Source organism: Dromiciops gliroides, chromosome 2 (genome assembly GCF_019393635.1).
Source record: "Dromiciops gliroides isolate mDroGli1 chromosome 2, mDroGli1.pri, whole genome shotgun sequence".
Classification (NCBI taxonomy): domain Eukaryota; kingdom Metazoa; phylum Chordata; class Mammalia; order Microbiotheria; family Microbiotheriidae; genus Dromiciops; species Dromiciops gliroides.
In genome coordinates, this window is record NC_057862.1 from 193,786,477 (window position 1) to 193,803,864 (window position 17,388).

The following is a 17,388-nucleotide window of genomic DNA, read 5'->3' on the forward strand; positions in this document are numbered from 1 at the left end:
CTTTCTCCTCCTCTTCTCTACTATAGTTCCAGGTTAAGTTATTTGTATTATTGATTGCAGTTTTTTTAAAAAAGCTGTTTTTAAACTTTATTTTTTAAGCAATACAATCAACAGTTGGTATTAAAATTCTTATTTATGTACCATTCCATCCCCAATCCCTTTTCAAATGTTACCAATAGACAATGGCCACATTTGGTCAGAACTATTAGAAATATGGGAGTTCCTTGTATTTTTAAATTATGAAAGCTACATACAGATCAGGGGTCACATAACCTGCAAGCAAAGAATGGTTTTACATTATATTAAAAATTATAGTTGGCAGGTCATATTTGGCCCATGAACCACAGTTTACTGACTGTAGTTCAGGTAGTGATGACACACTGTTGGCATTCTGCATGATGGCTATCCAGTTCAATCCAACAAGGATATGCTGATAGCCTCTCGGCAGTGCTTGCTCTGGTCAGTGATGAAGAGATTACTTCATCTGGCAAGTCAGTTTACAATGTTGTCACAGAGCACAACTGCATGGACAGAGCAGTGCCAATCCACTTTCACAAGTGGTGGTGGTTCAAGTTTTTAAAATACAAGAATGAAATCCAAACTCACTCACAGACCACAGGCTGAAGGAATAAAAAGCGACAGTCATTGGGCAAATTAGAGCCTATCAGACTATCAGAACTCTGAAGTGAACCTGTCAGGCCATCAGGGTTTCTGGATTTTCTTCTAGGAGTCAGGATCCCTATCTTCCAAGCCAAGAGTTCTTCTTGGGGATGCAGCCACTGCTAGAAAAAATAAAGGCTCTCTGCCGCCACCCTCCCCCCCCTTTGGCTGTTAGTTCAGCAAGCCTAACTTCTGATGGAAAGGCTGCGACTGTGTTCAGCACCGTGACGGCTGTCTTGGGTTCCTTCTCTCCCAGCCCATCCGTGAAGGGAGCGAGTGAATGGCCTACAGCCTCTCTCTGTCTCACGCTGAGCTTGATTCAGTCCCAGAGGGTTTTGGTGGCGAGAGGAGCAGTGAAGGAAGATGCTTTTCAAAAGCAACAACTCCTGTCAGTAGCCCTCTTGCCTTGAAAGATCTTGGTCTTGTAATGGACCATTCCAGCCTTCTCAACTGCTGGGGTCTGAGATGAAGAGGAAAGCAGCTCCCTCTTCCCCAAAGGCTAAGCATTCTTTCAGCCTTGTTGTCCTCTCCATGATGATCCTGGAAGTGCCCTTGGTGGATGAGCCCATGCTGACCTGGCCTTTTCTCTGTAGAGAGGACAATGTCTGTACCCCAGTACTTGCTCTCTGACTCTTCCCAGTGTAGAATTTCATGCTCAGAAGGCTGAGCGCCCCATGGAAGCTCAATCTCAACAATGAAATACAAAACCTTACTCTTTCTCCTAAAGCTAGTAATTATAGAGACATCCACAGCCTTTCAAACTCCATGTCTCTGTAGCCCTCTGTTTACCTTTTGGAAGGAACAGACCTGAGAGAAAAAAACTCTAGAACACCAGGTCCTTTGACAAAGTGGTATTTATTTTAATATTTTTTAAAAATCTACTCCCTTCTCCCCCCATGGGCTTCCTTTCCTGGTTCATAGAAAGCATTTAAATAAGATCAGCCCCAGCCTGGCTTCCCTTGAAACTGGGCACGTAAAGTTGAGTTTTTACTCATGTGAGGTGTGCTCTGTTGTTGGCATCCATGATGCATTTTAAGGTAAAAAAATACCTGGCACAGAGCTGAGGAAATTGGAACCCTCGAAGCTCTACATTTTTAAATCCCCTATAGGTACATGTGAGCAGGAAGTCAGTCTCCTGCTTTTCTAAAACCACAAAGTCCAAAGAAGCTTCTGGGAAAGCAGCAGGTTGGTCCTTCTCCAAGCTCTCTCTCTGACAATATCCACTGGTATATCATTTCATTGAAGAGTCCAAGTGATACAAGCTCCCTCTCCTTCCCTGGTAGAGGGGCCCTGGTCTCTTGTCACCTTTGTCCTGAAGATAAGACTGTTTTCTCCAGAGCTCTGGGTAGGAAACTCAGAAGACTTTCCTCACCTCTACCCACCGGGTCTGAAGATGGTGGCTCAGGATGCTTCTCCTCTGCATCTTTTAGTAAGGACCACTGGGTGGAAAACTCCTTGCAGGACAGGGCTGGGCTCCTGGTTCCATCACTGAAGCTGTAGGTCAGGTGTGGGCCAGAGCTTTTGATCATGAGCTCAAAGGCAGGACCTCATTTGCTGGACCTAACTCTGGGCCAGTACAGTCCCACGAGGTGGTCTCATCAACTCACAAGCTCTTAGCCGGGGTCCTGGTACCTGTGGCTCAGCCAGAAATAGGCAAGACAATGTTGCCAGCTCCTCAGAGAAGTCCTAGAGGAAGGGAGAAGGTAGAGGGAATGAGAATAAAAGACAGGATTTTATCAATGGGAAACCACGTAGTAGTAGAAAGGAGTTTCACAGCGACCAAGTGACATCATCCTTGTTGGCTCCCTAAAATCTCTATTTCTTCCAGGGGTAGGTGGGAGGTTGGGGGAGGGAAGGACGCATGCAGGACAAAGACAAGAGTAGCTGATAGAACACTTAGGAGTCACTAAATAATGGTTTTGAAGTGGATAGAACTCAGGGCATGGAGTCAGGAAGACCTGAATTCAAATCCAGCCCCACAGATACTTCCTAGCTGTGCGACCCTGGGCAAATCACTTTACCTGTTTGCCTTGGTTTCCTCATCTGTAAGATGGGGATAATAAAACCTACCTTCTAGGGTAGTTTTGAGGATCAAATGAGATAACTGTAAAGTGCTATATAAAAGTATTAGCTATTTTTATGACCTGGCTTTGGACAATTCAATCCTATTATCTTCCCAGGTTAGCATTTTCCTCTAATAACCCAGTAATTTTGTGGAGTTTTTTTGGTGAGACCACTGGGGTTAAGTGACTTGCCCAGGGTCACACAGCTAGTAAGTGTCAAATGTCTGAGGTCGGATTTGAACTCAGGTCCTCCTGAATCCAAGACCAGTGCTTTATCCACTGCGCCACCTAGCTGCCCCAACCCAGTCATTCTTAGCACAATTCCCAAACCTATAGTCTTAATCAAGGTCAAAAGCACAGTGCAAAACTTGGAACTTAAGGACACAGGCCTCAGTTTCATTCCCATACTCCCTAAGATGGAGTCAAGACACCTTACCTCAGGCCAGGGGGCCTGGTGGAGACTCTTAAGGCAGGTTTCTATCTCCACCCTTCCCATTAGCCCCCGGTCCACCAGTCCCCGAAGCAGGAACAACAGCAGGTCCCACTGCAACACAAAAGTCACATCAGAAGAACTGCAGGGGAAAGACAAAAGCCAGAGGTACCAGAGCAGGGCAGAGACCTGTGCTACAGAACCAGCTCAAGGCCCCACTGGTGGACTCACCTCTCTTGGCCGTGTGTCTGCCAGAAGTCCCACGTTTCTTGGGCTGAGCAGCAGCTGCAGGGGAACAGGTACTTGGAAGTCCTCATGCCAGAGGGAAAGGAGTGTCTGCAGAAGTCCTCGGGCCTCCCCCCTTTCCAGCCTCTGGGGGCCTGGGGGCCCTAGGGTTGGGACTTGGTCAGCAACTGTAGGGAAAGAGGCAGTCCCTGGGCCTTTCCACAGGACATCCAACGTGGGCAGCTGCCCAAAGTCCCTTCCCTCCCTCTGTCTCAGGCTGCAGCGCACATGCGCATACATCTGAGGAACTGGGATGTCATACCAAGAAAAGAGGCCAATTCCACAGAACACTTTGCAAGCTGCTGCTCAGAGATCAGGCATAGGAACTGTGAAGATCAAGAAAGGAGGAGAGGAAGAGGATGGAACATAAGCAACTGGAACAATTGAAAGCATCCTCCTGAGCTGGGTCCCATCTCACCTGGCGGCACTGAAGGGTCTCCCTCAGCTGTTGCAGGAGTGTCTCCAGATGCTCAGGGGCAACACCCTCCTCGGGATCCCGGGGCCCCACAGCAAGAGCCAACACGTCCTACAGGGAGAAGGGGGTCAGCAGAACCATCACGAGGGGTACAAGGACAACTCCTGGATCCTCTGCACTAAATAGAATAACTGATCAAGAGGGCAGCTGAGGTCAAGAGGTGGCCAGAAGGCTTGGAAAGAAAAGGTTACAGAGCTAGAAGACACCCCCCTTCCCGACTCTAGGACTGGGGTAGGGTGAGAACTAATCATTCTCCTAGTGGTAGTTCTACCTCTTCCTTAAACAGGAACTGGAAGGAGACATTACAATCTCTCGATAATCCTTGCAGGCATCTTATGCTCTCCTACAGTTTCTTTTCTTCTCCTGTTTTCCCTGGAGTGTCTTATAAAACTTTTGTGTGTTGGGGTCCCAGCGCAGTGATGTCTACTTGGTCCTGCCCCTCCCTCTATACTGAGGGCCTCTCTAGCTTCCACTTCTCCCTAACCTTTCCCACATGTTTACTGTAATTTTCCAGACCATCCCAACAACACATTTCTGAACCAGCATCCCCTTAAATTCTTTGCTAACATTCTCTCTCCTACTTGCAACTTGGACTTGCGTGGCATGAATCTGGAAATGGGCTGCATTTTTCCATTTCCTCCTTCTAGATCCCCAACAGGAATAACAAGAATGAAGGCAACTTTTCAAATAAATATAGTTCATTGATGAATGGAAAAGATGGAGAATAGCTCAGGGAACTGGGAGAGTGCTGGATCTTTGAAAGAATATTAGAATGGAGATAGTGAGAGGGGTAATGGGGGCGAGGGGAGCTGTGTACTTTGATCTCGGAGATGAGGTGGGAGGGGAGGGGGGCGTGGTGCTCACAGGCACGGGAGCAGCCCCTCCTCTCCCCCTGGGCAGCTACATCAGGACCCTGGGCTCGAAGTGTTCTGCTCACAGCGGCTTTCACCTCCCTCCGGATCAGGGCTACAGGTAAGAAAGAAGAGTCACCTAAGCCAACCTGCAGGTGAGGCCTTTCCACACATTTGGGACTTGGTCCAGTTCTTCACTCCCCCGGGACTTTACCTGTGATGTTGGCTGATAACCAAGCACAGGCCTTCTCCATGGCAAGCCCCACAGCGATATCCTCTGCACTCCTCAGGACCTGGGACACAAAGCAGGAGTTCTGTCTCCAGTGAGGGGAAGCAGCTCTCAGTGTCTTCTGCCTCATGGAGGGATTCCCTATCTCTCCCCCCACCCCCTTCAATGTGGCTCAGATTTATCAGATCCCCTACATACAGCTGGGGAAGTCTCCTCTGGTAGCAGCACCCGAACAGCCTCAGGGCCCTTCTTTCTGCAAAATCTAAAGAGAAGGAGGAGGAGAGGTAAAGAAAGATGCCTAAGCCCAGAGGCCATTAAGTTTGGAAAGAACATGTATCATCTTGTTCAAGATCACTAGAGGGATTCCTCCTTCCTATCTGGCCGTAAGACTCATACCAAGTCTTACACCACCAAGTTTGTGTGTGGGATCCCAATGCAGAGTGACACCTATTTGGCTATTCACAGTCACAGGTGGCTGAGCAAATGAGGTGACTTGCCAACCCAGGTCCTGCTGTGCCTCTGTTACAACATGTGAGTTAAAATGTAGCAATGACTCATTTAAAAAAAGTTGTATGTGGAAAGGGAGACTGGGTAGGGATCATTGGGACTAGGGAGGAAAAAAAAACCTTACCAAGGGAAATGGGGGAAAAAAAAAGCGTAAGACAGCTCTAAGTAAGACAAGGACAATCAGCTCCAGAGAAGAAACCTGCTCCCTTCTATGGTCTCCCACCTCTGCTGGGCAAGTGGCTGCCTTGGGATTTCCTTGTGCTGAGCCTAACTCTCTTCCATGTCACTCTTCCTTCTGCTCTCACTTCATTTCCCTTCTTAGATTTTTTCTTGAGGAAATTCTCATCTTCATGGGATAAGTTGAAGGTACCAGGAATGGGACCCAGAAGGGAAAGGAGAGGGTGGAGATCTTTGGTTCTTACTCTCGCCCTTGGGCCAAGGCTTGAGTCCCCTCTGGGCAGATCTGGTCACACAATGCCTCCAAGAGCTGGGCTGGGGCTCCCCCTTCCTCTTGCTGCTCCCCTAGTTGCTCCTGCAGACGTGATTCTGCTTGTCGTACCAGGTCTGCCACAAATGTTGCCCTATATTGGGAAGTTTAGGGAAATTTAGTCAGAAAATATTTAATAAGTTAACTACTTCCATACCCCACCCCCTTCACAAAGCAGGGATGGGGGAGATAAGGCTCAGGCCTCTCACTTAATGTGTTTGACGCAATTGGACCCAATTCTCTCTGCAACAAATTCCACAGTCCTTCGAAGAGAAGGTGGTTGGTTGTGGAAGAAGGCTTGGGCTAGCTCTGCCTGTGTGCGAGTAGACAAAACAAAGGAATCCTAGGTCAAGTCAACTGGTTTCCTTTTCTTTTTCATCCTTGTAGGAATCTCTACTCATTCTCTACCTTACCTGTAGCCCCTGGGATGTTTTGGGGGCCTGAGGTCCTAGGGCAGTAGTTGAGGTAGGGGTAATTTTCCTCACAAACCCTCCACTCCGTCCACTGCTACCAGATACCCAGGAAGCGAGCAGCTTCCGTAGTTCTCCTGGAGTAAGTGAGAGAGACTCCTGTCACTTCAGAAGCATCCTCTGGGTTATGGAAATTTCTGGTAGGGGCAGAGCCAAGATGGTGGAGGAAAGGCAGTGAGCTCTCGAACTCATGACATGATCACTCCAAAAAACATCCAAATAACGCCATAGGAAAATGCCCAGACCAGCAAAACTCACAGAAGAATGTGCTGAAGTCATCTTCTAACCAAGAACGGCTTGGAAGATCAGGAGGGAGCTACTGTGCTGAGACAGGAGTGGGGCCCAACCCCACAGTCACCCTGACACAGATCCAGTCCTAGGAAGGCCTCACCAGAGAAGGAGACCCCCTAGAGCCTCTGAAACAGCTGAAGCGCCAGTGTCATCTGGAACTAAGCTCACAGTCTGGTGAGAGGGCTGAGCCCTGAGCAGGGGGAGACTACAGGGGTCTATGCTGGTGCGGAGGCAGAACTTGGATTTTTCACCCCTGCTGAGAACCAGGAGGTAGGCTTGAGTAGCAGTGGCCCAGGTGGGGGAGGGGCCCAGGCTCGTCAGAGCTAACAACCACAACACATTAAGCTGGGTGATTAGCAAGTTGGTCTGGGGTCATCTACAGGCCAGTTGAACGAAGAACCTGATTCTCCTTAAATCATGCCACCTGGGACTTCTGAAGCTTGGGATACTGCAGCCTGGGAACAGTGCCCCACTTTAAGGAGCTAAAAGTCTAGTAAAAGAAAGGCAAGATGAGCCAACAGAGAAAGGTGAGGACCATAGAAAGTTTCTTCAGTAACAAGGAAGACCAAGGGGCACCCTCAGAGGAAGATGTCAACATCAGGGCCCCTATATCTAAAGCTTCCAAGAAAAATATGAATTGGTCTCAGGCCATAGAGGTGCTCAAAAAGGACTTTGAAGATAAAGTTAGAGAGGTAGAGGAAAAAATGGAAAGAGAAATGAGAATGATGTAAGAAAGACATGAGAAAAAGTCAACAGCTTGAAAAGTCAAATTGGCCAAATGGAAAAGGGAGGTACAAAAGCTCTCTGATGAAAATAATTGCCTAAGAATTAGGATTGAAGAAATGTAAGCCAGTGACTTTATGAGAAACCAAAACACAATAAAGCAAATCCAAATGAATAAAAAGATAGAGGGCAATGTGAAATATCTTCTGGGAAAAACTGCTGACCTGGAAAATAGGTCCAAGAGAGATAATTTGAAAATTATTGGTCTACCTGAAAACCATGATCAAGGAAAAAGCTTAGACACCATCTTCCAAGGTATTCTCAGGGAAAATTGCCCTGAAATTCTAGAAGAAAAAGCTAAAATAGAAATTGAAAGAATCCACCAATCACCTCCAGAAAGAGATCCCAAAAGGAAAACTCCTAGGACTATTATAGCCAAATTCCAGAGCTCTCAGGTCAAGGAGAAAATATTGCAAGATGCCAAAAAGAAAGAATTCAAGTACTGTGGAGCCTCAGTCAGGATAGCACAAGATCTAGCAGCTTCTACATTAAAGGACCGGAGGGCATGGAATATGATATTCCAAAGGGCAAAGGAAATGGGATTACAACCAAGAATCACCTACCCAGCAAAACTCAGCATTATCTTTCAGCAGAAAAAATGGGACTTTAATGACAAAGAAGACTTTCAGATATTTGTGATGAAAAGACCTGAGCTGAATGGCAAATTTGACTTTCAAATACAAGATCCTAGAGAACCATAAAAAAATTGGAGCTGGGGGACATACCTGGGGTCATACAGTGGGCGACTGTCTTGTGTCTGAGGCCAGGTTTTGGCTGGGATCCCCCTGGGTCCAGGGGTGATGATTTGTCCACTGTGTCACTTAGCTAGATGATAACATCTTTAGGGTTAAACTGAGGGGTGAAGGGAATTCACTGGGGGAGGGGGAAGGGCAGAAGTGAAATCCTACATGAAAGAAACAGGAAAAGTCTTACGGAGTGGGGGAAGAGATGGGAGAGGAGCAGGGCAGTAAATGAATTTTACACTCATCAGAAAAGGCTCAAAGATCTTAAACTCATCAGAGCTGCCTCAAGGAGGGACTAACAGACACACCCAACTGAGTGGAGTAATCTATTTAATCTGGGCAGTAAATGAGCCTAACACCCATCAGAATTGGCTCAAAGACCTCAATCTCATTAGAATTGGCTCAAGGAGGGAATAATGCACACACTCAATTGGGTGGAGTAATCTCTCTAACCCTGCAGGAAAATAGGAGGGGAAGGAGATAAAGAGAGAGGGGCAAAAGAAGGAAGGGCAGAGTGGTGGAGGGGACAAGCAGAAGCAAATCCCTTTTGAAGAGTGTTAGGATGAAAGAAGATGGATAATAGAATAAATATCATGGGGAAGGGAATCAGTTAACAATAGTAATCATGAAAAAGAGAAAAGGGGGGAAATTTCTGAGATATGGAGCTCATTTCTTCAAGTAATAAATAAATCCAGGGTATTGAGTATTTGAGGGTGATTAGAAAGCCATCATCTTAGGTTGTCAAAAAATCGAAAAGAGGTGGAGGGCTATGGCCAGTCTCTCACACTGATCAACAGGATTTCACCCTGTAAGAGGGTCAGATGCTTACCAATGAAAGGGCAGCAAGTATAGAGAAGTTGTTGATCCACAACAGGCATTGTGTCCTGGGAGAAAGGAAAGTCATCTAGTTAAACGTTTTACAAATGAGGAAACTGGCTTAAGGTCACACAGAAAATGGCAGAGGTGGAATTTGAAACGGGTCCTCTGACTCCAAAATTAGTAATGCTCTTTCCACTACATTGTGGGCATGTATGCCCCTGTGCACAAGTGAACACATACACAAGCTCTGTGTGGTAGGAAGATCAATCACCAGCCATTTATATTTTGCAGATAAGGAAACTGGGGCTCAGAAAGGTTTAAATGACTGGCCCTGAGCCACATAATTAAGTTAACAGGTAGGACTGGGACTCTAAAGACCTCTGACTTCCAGTCCTAGGTTCTTTTGCTAAATAAGAGGCTTCCTCCTGTTCCTTGGCCCCATCACTCACCAGACCCTGCACCAAAGACACTGTGGCTCCTTCCAAGGCATCTGGTCGGCCTTCTGCCAAAAAGAACAAATCTTCTGGAACTGTAGGGATCTGAGAAGAGGTCATGGCAGACACAATCAGTTCCTCAGATTATCTTTCACTTCAACTTCACAGTAGCTCCCAGCAATATAAGGCTATCTCCCCACCCCCTTTAAAGAGTTAAGACTCCTGGGGCAGCTAGGTGGCACAGTGGATAGAGCACTGGCCCTGGATTCAGGAGGACCTGAGTTCAAATCCAGCCTCAGACACTTGACACTTACTACCTGTGTGACCCTGGGCAAGCCACTTAACTCTCATTGTTGCCCCCCCACCCCCCCCAAAAGAATTAAGACTCCTGGTCCTAATCATGCTCAAACCCCCAAGCACCCTCCTTCCCAATACCAAGGTACATTATGCGCCCATCTGTGGCCTTTGGTTCCAACCTGGAAAAGCCATCCCAACACAGCAAGGAGCAGCAGTTTGTTCAAGAAACACATTCTTCTTTCACTCTCTTCTGATAGGATCAGGCTCCTAGAAGCAATTGGGTGGGTATGAATGAAATATATAAAAATGGGATTGAGGACTAATATGGATGGGGAACATTACTAAAGGGATTAATGAGTTGCATATTCCCACCCTTGCTGGACAGCAAGTATGGAGAGATGATTGGTTGAGCAAACATATACACTATTTTCCCAGGGATCATATACTTTTAAGTTTGCAGCTGATCCATGCTATAGCCAGGGAATGGAAACAAAGAATCCATCCTAACTCAGCTATTTAACCCCTCTGTAAAAACTAGTCACAGAATTATATCCCCAAGTTCTATTTCAAGATCCCCTTTTCAGTAGCCTGCCTGCTCACCGATATAACTGCAGTAGGAGAGAGAAGACACTGTGGTAATAGTCCAGTAAGGGAGCAACGTGGTCAACAAAGGAGAGGAACTCCACCAACCATGGTACAGTGAGCACAGCCTGGTGGTTCTGTAACCCCTGCTGCAGCAAAGTCAGCACATCCAGCACAGGAGGCACCTGGAAAGGGGGTGGGGGGCAGGTAGAAAGAAGGTACATCATCAATAATAGAAGAGTTCCTGAGAGGAGCTCTGGGTAAAATGAAAAAGGTAGTAACTACTGAAGCAAGGCAGCAGACCCGAGTTGTTCCTCACTATCCCTCTATCTGAAAAGTCTATTTAGGGTGACAGTCCCAGGTAACTTGCTCATCTCACACCCTGTCCTGCTGCTCCCAATTCCCATCCCACCAGGCCCCTCCTGGTTTACCTGGTTCCTGAGGGCCAGGGCCGAGTCTTGTAGCTCACGAGTTGGGGGTGGCTCAGGGCTCTGATAAGGAAGAAAAACCACAAAGCCCAGGAACTTGGCCAGAAGGCGGAGACTCAGCAACACTGAGGCAAACTGCCTTCTTTCATCCTATGGGAGACATCAAGGGGAATGAGGTCAAGATAAGTACCCTGTATAAGTCTCAAGTTTATAACCAAATAAGTATAAAGCATCAAAGCTATAAGTGCTATCCCTAAAATCATCCTCCACTCAGAATCAGAATACCTTTCCCAATACTTTACTCCATGACCCCACCTCCATTCCTAGTCTCTTCTACCTGTCGGTCCACATCCTCATCACTGGGTTCATGCTGGGGTAGGGGAAGATCATTAAGTTCTCGGATCTTCAAACTCAGACTGTCCATAAGGTGCTGGTTAAATTGAAAACTAGGAAGGAAGACAGACAACATGACACTGAGGAAAATAACGTGAAAGCAAGAATATTCCAGAGGTAAAGTGAATTCTGTATGTATCTGGGGGTAAGGAAGGAGAGGACAACGGACTGATGTTTAACTCTAGAGTGTTAGGAGCCAAAAGAGGCCTTAGAGGTCATCTAGAACAAATGCTTTATTTCATATATGAAAGAGAATGGAAAACTATCTGCTCTATATACCAGTTAACATTTTCTGGACTTTGCTATGCTATTAGTAGACATTTTCCCTCTAGAGGCTCACCTGCTGGCACTCAAGATGAAGTCACGGAAAAAGCCTTGCCAACCAGGAAAGGTAGGTGGCGGACAGGGTCCACTACCACTCTGTGGAGCAACCAATCGTTCCTGCAGACGTCGAAGCCGCCCCAGCTTGTCAGCTCCTAGCATGCTTAATACATCTGGGTCAGGGGCCTCACCCAGTGCCATTCCTCCAGCACCTGAAGGACTCTGACACATCTGGGACAGGATGAAAATACAGTAGAAATAAGTTAGAAACACAAAGGTTCAGTTACTGGATGAAACAGGGACCTAGGAAATGAGGGTAACAAAGCAGAGGTATCAGCATAGTAGGTGTTAAGAGAAAACCCATAGTGTTAGTCAGTGTGAGGTGCATCAGCAGCTGAGGCTGCTTCAACCTCCCAATGAACAAGGCAGGGGGTACAGTCACTTCTCCAATCTAAGCTTATCTTTTGATATGGAACCCCAGTTTCTAGGTCGAGGTTTTCCCAGGACCCACCACCCCTACCTTTCTTAAGATTCCAGCTACTCTATGGATTAACTCAACCCCGCTTTCTCTCTCCTGAATGATATGGCCCCAGGCTGGGGGAGTGACAGCAATGTGGGCATCACCTGAAGAAGCTGTTTCTGAAAAAGCCGAACAAAATGGCTGTGGCTGGAAGCTGTGGAGAGTTGACTCATCATGGATCTACAGAGCAATCAAAGGAAGAGTAAAATATGAAAAGAAGTAGGAAAAATGGGGGCAGCTAGGTGGCCCAGTGGATAAAGCACCGGCCCTGGATTCAGGAGGACCTGAGTTCAAATCGGCCTCAGACACTTGACATGTACTAGCTGTGTGACCCTGGGCAAATCGCTTAACCTTCATTGCCCCCCCCCCAAAAAGTAGGGAGGACAAAGTGCTTGTTTGTATGAATGCCCTTTATTGAGAGCCTTTGTGTGTCACTTTACAGAGCTAGTCTTAACAATAAGTAGAAAGATGAGAAGCTTGTCCATAGGAGACAAGATTATACAAGATGTTGGTGCAGTTTAAACCAAACAAGCAGGAGCTCAGTCAGCCCTTACAATCTCTACCATTAAAATCTATGATCATGAGTTGATCTTCTGCCAATAGGGAAAAAATGGAGAAACTAAGAGAAGCAAAGTGAAGAATCCTGGCCTCAGGAATAGGGGTTAAACTAACCCTGCTTGAGCTACCTGATGAAGTCATTCTTTCAAATCTAAGTGGTGAAGAGGGTCAATGAAAACTAGAGAAATAGTAGGAAATGGCACAGGAATGAAAAGTTTTGACTCCCCATTGTCTTTCTATCAGCTACTATAAGACTACTGGGCTGTTTTTTTGCTGGACGCAAGGAAGAAAAAACACCCTCCGTAGAGGTACCTTACCTGATCCTGTTGCCTAAACCTTTCTCAAAATCCCAGCCAGGCTCCTCATGCCGATCTTCCCACTCACGGAGTACTTCATAAAACACATCCCTAAGAAGAGAGAAAACAGAATGCCTGGCCAATCAGGGCTGCTAAACTATGTCCTGTGACAATCCACCCATCTTTGGGTACCAGTAGGGCTAGAAAAGCTGGGTGTGAGGATTCCTTATTTTAATCCAAACAAGGTTCACTAATCACTCCAAATGGGATGAGGGTTCACTCAAGCAAGGGAGTAGCCACCAATAAAGCATGTAATGTAGATTCCTATACCTACTGTTATGGACCTATGCAGATCCATCCATCCATCTATCTTCTCACCCTATCTCTTTTATGACATGCAGTTTTCTGACAGAAATGATCAATGGCAGAGAAAGACAATGAAGTCAAACAACCCATGTGGGCAATCATATTCATTAATTGGGCTTTATCAGTGCCATGCTCCTGGTTCCCATGGTAACAAATGCCATCTATCCCAGAGAAAAATGACTCCTCACCCTCATTCCCAAATCCTGCTTCCCCAATCACCTCTGTTTCTTGAAAGTATGAAAGGCCCGGTCACTAGAGAAGTTTGCACGGTTGTCTGTTTCTGGCTGAAAGGAGACAGCCTGGGCAGGGGGTGAGAGCAGCAGAGAGACCTAAAGCGAGACGGGGGTAGCAAAGTTAAGTCAGTAGTCATCAGAGGCCAACCACAAGCCTCCATGCATTGACCCCTGCCCATAGAACTAGCCCATATCACACACAACACAAAACTGAAATGTTTGCAAATTACTTGGTTAAGTCATTGGTATTTCTTGTACTTTGCATGTCTAAGAAAAGTTGAAGTTTTGGGTAGGAGTCAGGTCAGGTTAGAGTGAATACCTTGGCAGTACTGCGTTCGTAGGCTTTCCGGAGTCGGCCCTGCAAAGTAGGAGAGAAGCAAAGCAGCCGCTCATTCTCAGCTAGCAACTTCAATGTCCCTTTGTCCAGGCGGGAGAGAACCCTGGTGGGGGATGAGAATAGTCACAACAGGGAATAAGCCACACAGAAGCCAGAAGGACAAGGATGTGAGAACTGGAGGGAGCATGACAGATTTAGGTTTAGAGAAGGTATAACTGAGTTGTGAGGGTCGACTTGAGTGATATACAAAGTGCCTTAATGGTGGCACGGTAAAAGGAAAAGTGCTTCTGGAATCAGAAGACAGGCTCAAATTTTGTCTCTGATGTTTGCTACTTGTATGATTTTTGGCTAGTGGCTTAACATTCCTGGGCCTGTTTCCTCATCTGTAAAATGAGGGAGCTGGACTAGATGAGCTCTGAGGTCCTTTCCAGTTGGAGATTTATGATCTCATGAACCCTGGGGAAGAGATACAAAGAGGGGAGGTTCAGAAGAGTCCAAAGACTACTACAGTTCTGAGAGTAGGAAGAGCAATGTGAATATGGGCCCAAAAGAAAATAAGCGCTTACAAAAGGAGGGTTGGAAAGAACAGGTCAAGAACATCAAGGCATACAAAAGAGCTGAGCCACCAACACACTGATCATGTGGGTTCAAGACTCAAGCCTGTGCCCAGGGTCAAGTCAAGTACTCCAACTGGCTGCCAAGAAAACCGAGGGATGAATGAGAAAGTGAAACTCACTGGAACTGATGCTCCAAAACCAGGACTGCAAAAAACACACAGTCATGGATATTCTGGAATAGTGGTCTCTTGAGGGGACCTAGAGGGATAGGAATAGAGCATTAGCCAAGTGTATTTTCACCTCAGAGTCAACCCACAAGATGTTTCTTCACGGAACGCTCTCCTACTGACCCCCAAGGCTGGGTTCCAGGTCGTCTTTTTCAACATGAATCATTCGTCGGACAGTAAGGAGTTGAAGAACAAAGAACAGCTCCAGGAAGAGGCTTGGGACCAGATTCTCTGAAGAGAAGTGAAGGGACATGCAAACACTGAGTTCCCTTCACCTAATACTGTTTGTCCCACTGCTTTATCAACTTTCTCCTCATGTTCTCTACTCTAGCACTCACCAGCAGACACAGGAATGAATAGATACAGGATGGGCAGACCTTACTCACCAGCGATACAGGATGAATAGACAATGGCCACTAACTCCAGCCTCGGCTGACAGGAAACCTTGCCAGGGTCTGCAGGTTCTGGTGTAAGGCTCCCTGTTCGACTAGGAGCAGGAAGACCAGATTCCAGGGCAGAACTGGCAGGGGTGGGTGAGTGATGTAGCAGCTTGAATCTGAGGGTATATCAATGAGAGGAAATCAACCCTAGTGAGTTCTGTCTTTTCTTTTGTTCCAGAGTCCCCAAAACTCGGCAGGGAATTCCAAAATGGGAGAACCGTGTCCAAATAAGGGATCCCACAGTTCCCCGTGGGGAAGTGACAGCCCCAATAACAGCACTGCAGATGATTCCCCTGTGCAGAGGTGCATACCGCTCCTTCCTGAGCATCGCCCGCTCCTCCTGTAGACTGCTGCACCCTACAGGAAGGTCAAGGCCCCAAGGACTATTGTCCAAGACTGGGGGCTGGGAATTCGGGGCCTGGCTGATTGGGGGTGAGGTGAAGCAGGTCTTGGGCTTGGAGAGAGATCGCTCTGCGCTCACCCTCGTTGGGTTGATCCTCCGGGAAGGTTTCATCCTGCTAAGAGCGGCCACAGGTTTTCTTCCAATTCTTATTCCCGGAAGACCTATCTATTCCGACCCTTTAACACTCTGCCCCATCTCATCCTAGGAAGAGACCTTAAAGATCGTCTAGTCCAACCCCCTCATTTGACAGATGATGAAACTGAAATCGGGCAGGGGAGACACTTTGCTCCAGATCACAAAGGTACTAAGGGACAGGGGTGTGTATATGTGTGTGTGTGTGTGTGTGTTTCAGCCTTTAAATCTAGAATCCTGCACTTCAACCACCCTCCCCTTCCAATCATTACTGTCTTTTTCTCAGCTGTCTCATCCCCAGTCCCGCAGAGAACCCCCACTTTGCTGTTCTACGGGATACTGCTACATCCTCACCAGGACCTTGATCTGTTTCACTGATTAGTGTTCCCCTTGTCCCATCTTCTGGGGAACACGTGTGATTTTTTGAGGGGAGGGATTCTTACCCGGCGGGGCCAGGGGGCACGGAGCCCACGGGGGGAAACTCTTCCAGGTTACTGAGATTCAGGGGCTCGGCAGGCGAGGGGCTGGGGCTGTTCGAGCCCCTCGGCCTCCAGCCCCCTCCCCAAGGCGGGCTGTCTCCGATTTCCCCTTCCTCAGACCCCCCGGCGCCGCGGCCCCCCCTCTCCCGGACGGGTCCCCTCCTCCTCCCGCCCCCTCCTCGGCGGGCCAGAGGGGGCTCGCCAAGGGAGGCTGCCGGGGGCTCGGCTGGGGCCGGGAAGAGCTGGCTTCGCACTCCGCGGCCGCTTCCCCGCGCCGTGCTGGGGCCCCCCGGCCGCTCCGCCGAGGCCCGGGGAGCCTTGGCGGGGGTCGGGGGACCCTGGGGGAGGGCGCAGGTGCTCTGCTCGCGCAGGAAGTTCAGCAGGAACGGCACGAATTCCTTCCGCAGCGGCTCGAGGGGCGCCAGCGCGGCCGCCTCCTCGGGGGCGTCCTGGTGGGAGGGAGAAGAGTGCAGGAGGCCGGGCTGGGGAGTCCTGCAGCCCGCCCGGCCCGGCCCGCCCCCCGCAGGCCCGACAGTCGGGGCCTGCCCTTCGTAGAGAGGCCCCTGTGGCGGCCACGACGCGCCCGTTACCTCCGCGCCCTGGGCTCCGCACACTAGCCACCGCACGGCGACCTCCGCCGTCACCTCCTCTCGCAGCAGCGCCTCCAAAACGGCCGCCATCCCGGCTGGGGCGTCCCGCCGCGACTACGCAGGCGCGCGCGCGCCGGGAGGCGGGGCCCGGACGCCGAGCCGCCCGACCGTTGGCCGCCTGAGGCTGAAGGTGCGGCCGGCTGAAAACGCGGGGCGAGCTGGGGGCGGGAAGGGATGCTGGCAAGCGGGCCGGGTCAGGCTGAAGGGTGGTGCGGAGCGGGGCGGGAAAGGGAGGCGATCTAGCCGCTGCTCCGGAGGGAGCCCCAAAGGGCGTGAGGTGGCGCTTGAGACCGCGCGGCCCAACCCCGCCCCGGGAGGAGGAGGTGGAACGAGCGCGCGCCCTCGAAGTAGGGAGGAGGAGGAGGAGCGCCCGCCTGCCCCGGAGAGGGGCCGGAGCTGCCGGGGTCCTAACCAGGGCTCCGCCCACTTCGTGCTACTTTGCTGACTTCTCGTATGTATCCTCCTGTCAGATAGTTTTATTTCCGGCATTTATAAACGCTTCTCTGGAGGGACGGTGCCGTCCTCGGGCTTTACTCGACCCACCGGGGTGTCCGACACATGCCGGGTCCCCGGCCTGTAGGACCAGACCCTGGCCGATTACCAACCGAGGCGGTGCCCTCCGGAGCCCGGGGTGGGGTAGGT

General features: G+C 49.0%; 1 protein-coding gene across 3 annotated transcripts; it reads right to left on the reverse strand.

The window, feature by feature from the left end:
- Nucleotides 1-291: 291 nt before the first annotated feature.
- On the reverse strand, nucleotides 292-16,815 carry CDAN1 (codanin 1). Of its 3 annotated transcripts, XM_043983480.1 has the most exons (28): nucleotides 16,687-16,815; nucleotides 16,061-16,545; nucleotides 15,394-15,600; nucleotides 15,029-15,198; nucleotides 14,766-14,873; nucleotides 14,595-14,673; nucleotides 13,841-13,961; nucleotides 13,508-13,617; nucleotides 12,944-13,033; nucleotides 12,173-12,248; nucleotides 11,568-11,779; nucleotides 11,172-11,280; nucleotides 10,838-10,984; nucleotides 10,425-10,591; nucleotides 10,004-10,091; nucleotides 9,543-9,632; nucleotides 9,104-9,158; nucleotides 6,401-6,534; nucleotides 6,197-6,300; nucleotides 5,923-6,081; nucleotides 5,192-5,255; nucleotides 4,979-5,057; nucleotides 4,731-4,879; nucleotides 3,857-3,964; nucleotides 3,701-3,764; nucleotides 3,385-3,566; nucleotides 3,160-3,267; nucleotides 292-2,346 (listed from the first exon to the last, which is right to left on the reverse strand). In XM_043983480.1, exons 1-28 carry the CDS (start codon nucleotides 16,774-16,776, stop codon nucleotides 2,221-2,223), a joined length of 3,681 nt encoding a protein of 1,226 aa, XP_043839415.1. In that variant the 5' UTR covers nucleotides 16,777-16,815; the 3' UTR covers nucleotides 292-2,220. The 3 variants fall into 3 exon arrangements, 2 of the variants coding, with proteins under 2 accessions (XP_043839415.1, XP_043839414.1); XM_043983479.1 differs by lacking the exon at nucleotides 15,394-15,600 and having other exon boundaries at nucleotides 16,687-16,783; XR_006354772.1 differs by lacking the exons at nucleotides 292-2,346; nucleotides 3,160-3,267; nucleotides 3,385-3,566 and having other exon boundaries at nucleotides 3,733-3,764; nucleotides 4,778-4,879; nucleotides 16,687-16,783.
- Nucleotides 16,816-17,388: the final 573 nt, after the last annotated feature.